This window comes from Salmo trutta, chromosome 23 (genome assembly GCF_901001165.1).
Source record: "Salmo trutta chromosome 23, fSalTru1.1, whole genome shotgun sequence".
Lineage (NCBI taxonomy): Eukaryota > Metazoa > Chordata > Actinopteri > Salmoniformes > Salmonidae > Salmo > Salmo trutta.
Window position 1 is genome coordinate 37682650 of NC_042979.1, and position 7890 is coordinate 37690539.

General features: G+C 41.5%; 1 protein-coding gene across 1 annotated transcript in view; it reads left to right on the forward strand.

Moving 5' to 3' along the window:
• Positions 1–3615, forward strand: part of mmp11b (matrix metallopeptidase 11b) — a 39677-nt gene extending 36062 nt beyond the window's left edge. The window contains exons 7-8 of the mRNA XM_029710186.1: positions 810–1070; positions 1288–3615. Coding sequence (XP_029566046.1) covers positions 810–1070; positions 1288–1415 — 389 coding nt within the window. The 3' untranslated portion in view covers positions 1416–3615. The remainder of the gene's footprint in view (positions 1–809; positions 1071–1287) is intronic.
• Positions 3616–7890: the final 4275 nt, after the last annotated feature.

Here is a 7890-nt window from a genome sequence, read left to right on the forward strand (position 1 = left end):
GAGGGGACAGCAGTAGTAGGGAGAGAGAGGAAACAGCAGTAGTAGGGAGAGAGAGGAAACAGCAGTAGTAGGGAGAGAGAGGAACAGCAGTAGTAGGGAGAGAGAGGAAACAGCAGTAGTAGGGAGAGAGAGGAAACAGCAGTAGTAGAGAGAGAGGGGAAACAGCAGTAGTAGAGAGAGAGGGGAAACAGCAGTAGTAGAGAGAGAGGGGAAACAGCAGTAGTAGAGAGAGAGAGGAAACAGCAGTAGTAGAGAGAGAGAGGAAACAGCAGTAGTAGGGAGAGAGAGGAAACAGCAGTAGTAGAGAGAGAGAGGAACAGCAGTAGTAGGGAGAGAGAGGAAACAGCAGCAGTAGGGAGAGAGAGGAAACAGCAGTAGTAGAGAGAGAGGGGAAACAGCAGTAGTAGAGAGAGAGAGGAAACAGCAGCAGTAGGGAGAGAGAGGAAACAGCAGCAGTAGAGAGAGAGAGGAAACAGCAGTAGTAGGGAGAGGCACTCCTAGAAGTAGGGAGGGAGAGGAAACAGCAGTACTAGGTCCATTCACCAGTACATGTTTCAGCCTGAGCATCTGGTTTATGTGACCTAGCACAGATGTCGTCCCTGACAGCTGATACAGGCTCTGGTCCAGAGGGTTGGGTTAAATGCGGAAGCCACATTTCAGTTGAAGGCATTCAGTTGTACAACTGACTAGGTATCCTCCTTGCCCCCTTTCCCTTTCTTATATTATTTCATCCCCCTAATAGTTAACATTAGGACTGACTAGGCTAATCCCAGATCTGTGTCTAAAAAGACATGTGACATCATCAACAGGCGACAGTTACTGGGTGTTTGACGCGGAGAGGAGGATCACGGGGCCGGACTCAGTGCGTCGGCTGGGCCTTCAAGTGTCGGACATCCAAGCAGCTCTCATGTGGGGCGAGGACAAGGCCCAGAAGACCTACTTCTTCAAGTCGGGCACCTACTGGCGCTTCAGCCCTCTGGAGAACCGGGTGGACACAGCACACCCGCGTAGCATGCAGGACTGGAGGGGCATCCCCAAGGACATTGACGCAGCCTTCCAGGACCGATATGGTGAGAGTCAGAGATATACAAAAAGAGTCAAAGGCAAAATGTATTTGGACAGGATCCGTTATGTCGTGTTGTGTTCCCAGTTTTATTGATAGCAAGCATGTGGATATCTCTGAGTATTGTGTGTTTCTGACAGTTTGTGTGTGTGTGTGCATGTAACCCCATGGTAATTCCATTTAATTGCGTTGAGCTAATTGTTGACCTCCTAACTTCCTAATAGGCTTTGCTCATTTCCTGAGTGGGAGACAGTATTGGAAGTTTGACCCCGTGGAGGTGAAGGTTCTGGAAGGATACCCCCGCTATATCGGCATGGACTTCTTTGGCTGCCCTGCTTCCTTTTATCGATAAAGCCAGGAAGAGTCCACATCGCCCCAAGAGGTGAATGGAATATCAGGGCCATCTTTCTTTTTTTGCTCTTAAGACTAATGTTGTTCCACTGGGACTTTAGACTGATACAATTACATCATTGTGTAACATAAACAGGATGACTGTTGATTTTGGTCTACTGGAGGTCAGGACTTGATGCTATTGGTTGAAACCGTCATTATGACCCCAGTCTGAGGTCCGGGGCAGTCTGAAGACCAATAGAAATAGAGGTCATATTTCAAAGGGTGAATTGAGTACATTTAGTTTCATCATCATCCACAATATGATAATAGCTGGTTTGAAATTGATGCACACTGTTTGAGAGATACGTTAAAGAGCGAACGGCCAGCTAACAGAAAAACAATGTACGCAACTGGTATTTGTAAATGGACATTTTCGTTCAAGATTAGTAACTTCAATACTTTTGTTCACTATAATCATAACCCAATTTTAATCAATAGGCAGCTTTTTCTCAAGACGAATGCTTACCTCTGCATCAAATAATAAGTTGTGGTATGCAATATGTTTTTATTTTTTCAGAACAATACCTTTTGTAACCGTCTTTAGCCTCTGGTACATACTATTTAACAGTGGCATTTAAAAGTAACATTTTACATAGGCTCATCATTTCAAATCCGTAGGAACAGTGTAGTTACAGTAATATTTCAATACTCTATGAGTACTTTTCTCTATGAAGGGAAATGTAAAAACAATTCTACCTCACATTCATCATCTCCAGCACTAACCCCAACATCAACATATGTGAAAATGGCGCGTTTCTATGTTTTGTAGTAAAAAAGATAGAGGAAGCTTAAGTGTGTCACATGACATCATCGGTGTGCATCATGTGATTTTTAACCAATTATGAGTAGGCATTGCCTACTAATTGTCTACTAATTGGTTGATGATGTCATTGGAAACACTTATTTTCCTCTATCTTTTTTAATACAAAACATTGAAAACCACCATTTTCACATACAGTATGTTGATGTCAGGATGGTGCTGGAGATGATGAATATGAAGTTGAACATTTTAGATATGTCCCTTTTAAAAACTACAACCGGTGCACTACAAAAGTGAGGTGATAGTTCCATGTTTCTTATTGGTGCTCATTGCCCTTTCCATCGACAGCCAATGATACTCTTCTCAGGAAAAAGTACATTTAACAAACTATACCCTCTGAATAGTTTTTATTGCTTGATGTTTAGCCTTGATTCTTATTTATTGCTGTTTGTGTGTTGTCAAAAATATTTTACCCACAGATGAGTCTCAAGTATTTATCTGTGCAGTCCTGCTTTCTTTTCTGCCATTGTTTAGACAAAACCCATCAGGTGGCAGTGTAAACCTATTTGAGAGGGACACACATTTTCTCTCCGGCCTCACTGAGCTTTCTATTTCACACACAGCTGCTAAAACTGACTCAACAATGAAGGTAAAGATGTACCTCAAATAGAGGGCTTTATCTTTAACAGTTAAAGGGATATTTCACTCCAAAATCAATGTTTGATAGACATTTTTATACCTCAAAAGTAGGCCATCTGTTTTGTAGATCCAGCCATATGCCACTATCCAAAATGAATGGTGTTGATGCATATAGCTGGAGGAGTGTAGATTCATCTTGACATTAGACTAGTTTTTTTTGGTCTGAAAAGATCTGACAAAGTTTGATTTGGGAGTATAATGTCCCTTTATTGATGTGATGATTTTACAGTGGTGAAAGCCAAGCATTGCATATCCAAAGTTGTCACGGTGATACCTCATCAGGTAAAACGTCCTTCAGTTCTTTTACAAACTGCTCCTTCCAAGATGGTGCTGTAAACCTTATTCATGTTGTAGCGTGGAACCATTTGTCATGCAGCTAGCCTCAATTGCTAGTCATTGATGCTTCAATGTATCAGTGCAGGCCACTGATACCATTTCCTCACTCTTTTTGATATATTGTGATGTCATTGACTGCAAGATAACTATTTCATAAAGCTTGCACTGGTAGTTTTGGTGTCAGAGCATTGTCTGTAGAATTATGTCTCGTAAACACTGTTTTTTTTTACCATGTATCCTGCATAACAACCTGACCATTTATCTTTCCTAGAATAGTTTTTTTAACCGAAATATATATTTACTATGTAAATCATTTAGTATAAATTCTTTGGTACCAATAAAAAACCTCTTGGTTTAAATGAAATGAAATGTTGTTTGGTGAATGAAATGTTTCACTTGCATACACTTGCATACAATGTTTTGTTGAAAACATCAATTCCGTGCCACAAAATGCTAACATTTCAGTCTCGTATAGTGCTGGATCAGTGTCAGTAATGTTATTAATCATTGCAACATAATACATGTAGATTGCATCAGCTGCATGATATTGAAGTACAGACAATGTAAGGATTGTTCTGGACTAATGCGGACAGCGCTCATGTTTTTGTTTATGAGCTGGGGGCCCAAAGCCTTCATCCTCTAAGTGCCAAAGCAGGTCTGGTACCAATCTATCCTCCTCACAGTGTTGAAATGGAACCCGGCTGTTCCATGCTCCTCCCCTGCGGACCACATTCCACAACCATGTCATCTCTGGCCCCCAACGCCACCAATTTGTTACGTGTCAACGGCTCTATGTTTTGATTAGATATTTCTGCTAATAATCAACTTTGAGAGATACAATTATCTTTATTTCCCAAACACAACTCAACACAATTGTTTTTTTTTGTCTTTTTAACAATTTAAACATAGGCCATGTTGTTACCTCATATCCCAGTAATAATGCCTTGCTTTAGGACTGGGAAGAAAACACTGCAATTGGCTCAACCAGTGGCTCAATTTATCCCAAGGCAAACATTTTGACTATATTAGCCCACACAGCTACAAGGAGGCATTTTCATGCTAGGTTTAGGACTTCATATTGAAGCTTATAGAAACCCCAACTGATGTATAGAACACTCTTAAAATGATATACTTTGGTTTAGATACATGCATCATGAAACCTCTAAAATTCTAGTACGGAGAAAAAAAAAAGAAATGTATGAGCTGTATGCATTCACTACTGTAAGTCGCTCTGGATAAGAGCGTCTGCTAAATGACTAAAATGTAAATGTAAACACTAATTTGACAACTTTTTTTTTAACCTAACTTGCTTACTTTTTCCATGTAGTTTTTCCTTCACAGACTCCTTGAAATGATGACGTCTTCCTAAATATTTGGTCAAATGGTTTTCTAGAAACAAGGGTGACTCAACTTAAACTTTTGGCTGAATTTACCCCACTCTCCCCTAAATCCCTATCATCCTTGTGTGGGATGATGTCACTTGGCATAGTGAAAGCTGCAGGAAGTCCAAAAAAAGAGACTATTACTTAAACTTTGCGGCCATCGCAGAGCGAGGCTGAGTTGAATAACTGTAAACCTGTATGCTGCCAGTATTCTTCCCTGTTAACTAAAACCTTCTGCCATAAACAAAACAGAGTGGGGGTTGAAAAGATGATAAACGGTAGTTGAAAGGATTAGCCTAACTCACACATACACACTATGGAAAAGTGGTGGACAGAACCTGACAGAAACCAGAAATGAATCGAAGCGTCCTTTCTTTTATTATCCATATGTGCCTTACAGTAAATATCCCTCCTTTGATGTGGGCAGCAGGAGAACAAGCAGATGCTCTCAATACAAGCCATTCCTTCACTCTTTTCTCTTTCCTTAAACTTCAATCTCTTTTCCTCAATACGTTTATAGTGGCTGAGCTCTCTCATTAGGCGGTGACTGCAAGGGCTTACAAGGATTGCCAAAGGCCCCTTGTAAGATTTGGATATGAATACAACAATGCACTGAGGTGGATAACTGATGGGTCAGATGGGGAGGGAACAGGAGTAGGCTTGGTGCCTTGCGAGATAGTGTTGGTTTTGGACAGTTCAAACAATCATTTGAGTCCACACTGTACAGTATATTGCATCACATTCTAAGGCATAAAATGATAAAGCACAAAACTAGGTTTCTACAGATTTCTGATATACACTGAGTGTACAAAACATTAGGAGCACTTTCCTAATATTCAGTTGCACCCCCCCTTTGGTCCAAACATACCAAGACAGTCATGAAGAGGGCACGACAAAACTTTTTCCCCCTCATGAGACTGAAAAGATTTGGCACGGGTCCCCAGATCTTCAAAAGGTTCTACAGCTGCACCATCAAGAGCATTCTGACCGGTTGCATCACCGCCTGGTATGGCAACTGCTCGGCATCTGACCGTAAGGCATTACAGAGGGTAATGCATATACCTATATACCTATATACTAGGCCGTGTCAGAGGAAGGCCCATAAAATTGTCAGAGACTCCAGTCACCCAAGTTATAGACTGTTTTCTCTGCTACCGCACGGCAAGCGGTACCGGAATGCCAAGTCCGGACCAAAAGGCTCTTCAACAGCTTCTACCCCAAAACCATAAGACTGCTGAACAATTAATCAAATCGCCACCGGACAATTTACATTGACTCCCCCTCCCTTTTGTACACTGCTGCTACTCGCTGTTTATCATCTATGCATAGTCCCTTCACCCCTACCTACATGTACACATTTTCTTGACTAGCCTGTACCCCTGCACACTGACTCGGTACCGGTGCCCCCTGTATATAACCTCATTATTGTTGTTCTTCTTTTGTTACTTTTTATTATTACTTTTTATTTGAGTCTACTTGGTAAATATTTTCTTAACTCTTCTTGAACTGCACTGTTGGGTTAAGGGCTTGTAAGTAAGCATTTCACGGTAAAGTTTACACTTGTTGTATTCGGCGCATGTGACAAATAAAGTTTGATTTGGCCCTCAGAACAGCCTCCATTCGTCGGGGCATGGACTACAAGGTGTCAAAAGCATTCCACAGCGATGCTTACCACAGTTGTGTCAAGTTGGCTAGATGTCCTTTGTGTGGTGGACCATTTTTGATACACACGGGAAACTGTTGAATGTGAAAAACCCAGCAGCGTTGCAGTTCTTGACACACTCAAATCGGTGCGCCTGGTACCTACTGCCGTACCCTGTTCAAAGGCACTTAAATCTTTTGTTTTGCCCATTCACCCTCTGAATGGCACACATACACAATCCATGTCTCAATGCTTTAAAATCCTTCTTTAACCTGTCTCCTCCACACTGATTGAAGTAGATTTAACAGGTGACATCAATAAGGGATCACAGCGTTCACCTGGATTCACGTTCTCAGTCTATGTCATGGAAAGAGAAGGTGGTCCCAATGTTTTGTATACTCAGTGTAGATCCGTTTTTACAGAATTTCACAATGCAGTCCAGATCCTTTCATTAGGAATGTCTCCGGAAGGGAATATGGAAAGACAATAAGGCACTGAAACAGCGTAAACCACAATACTTCACCTTCACCCCTCATCACTCTCTGTGACGGTCACTGTGGAGCATCACAAGGAGATACGCCTTTAGAAGTGAACCTGAGTTATTGCTAGTATCCTGCACTTGTCCTTATGGTGACACTGAAGAGAGAGAATCATATCTGCATGTCGAGCAGGAGGAACGCAGCCCGAGGATACAGCAAGCCTGTACTGGTTCAGACACATACACATGACCCCTAACCTCTGCTATTTTATACATGCATTATTCAGGCGGCAAGAGGACATTGCCAAGTTCCTAAAAGTTCAGCTATGTACAGTTACAGTTTTACAGAGTGTATTATGTGAGCAAAGGAGGAAATTAGATGGGGGGGGGGGAAGTACTTTGGGGAATAGGGAGGCCTTTCAAGTTAACATTTATTTCAATGGATGTTGTTTCAATCATTCCAAAACATTTATTTCTCAGTTCTCATGGTGCTCACTAAATTGTTATGCCATGGCCAACGTAGCTGCAGTAATGTCAATTTGTGCTTCAAGATTAAATTTGCGGTTGAGCTTTTTATTCATTATAGTATGAATTACCACAATGTATTTGGTTCCAAAAAACGAGTGTCAATTTTAATCGATTTTCAATGTTTTGAGTGAAACAGATGGCTTTCGGAACTAGCGATGTAACCATTTTCCCCAAACCAGATTCAGATGACTTCCTATGAGTTTGATGGGGTTCTCTTTCTTTCTGTTTTGCTTAGGCAAGCATTAGTCATAGATCTGTCATCCTTTTGTGGTCTGCTTCAACCAATCAAGCATACAGTAGGAATCTGAGCCCCCAGTTGCTGAATGATGGTTCCAATAAGAGCCGTCCTGTCTGTGGGGTATGAAGCCAATAGGGGAACTCCATGGCCTAGATTAGGAGGACCCATAGGGGATTTAAGACACAGGAAAGACCCCACTTTCAACTACTCTGAGCAGAAATGTTTTTTTGGCCGTGTTACAAGGCTTTTAATGCCAGTTACAGAAAGATTCGTCTTCGTTATTCATATTAATTCACATACTGGTTTGTCGCTAATGAAGAAAGTGGACAGGTATAATGCGTTCGATGTTATAAGCATGTACAGTATGAGCA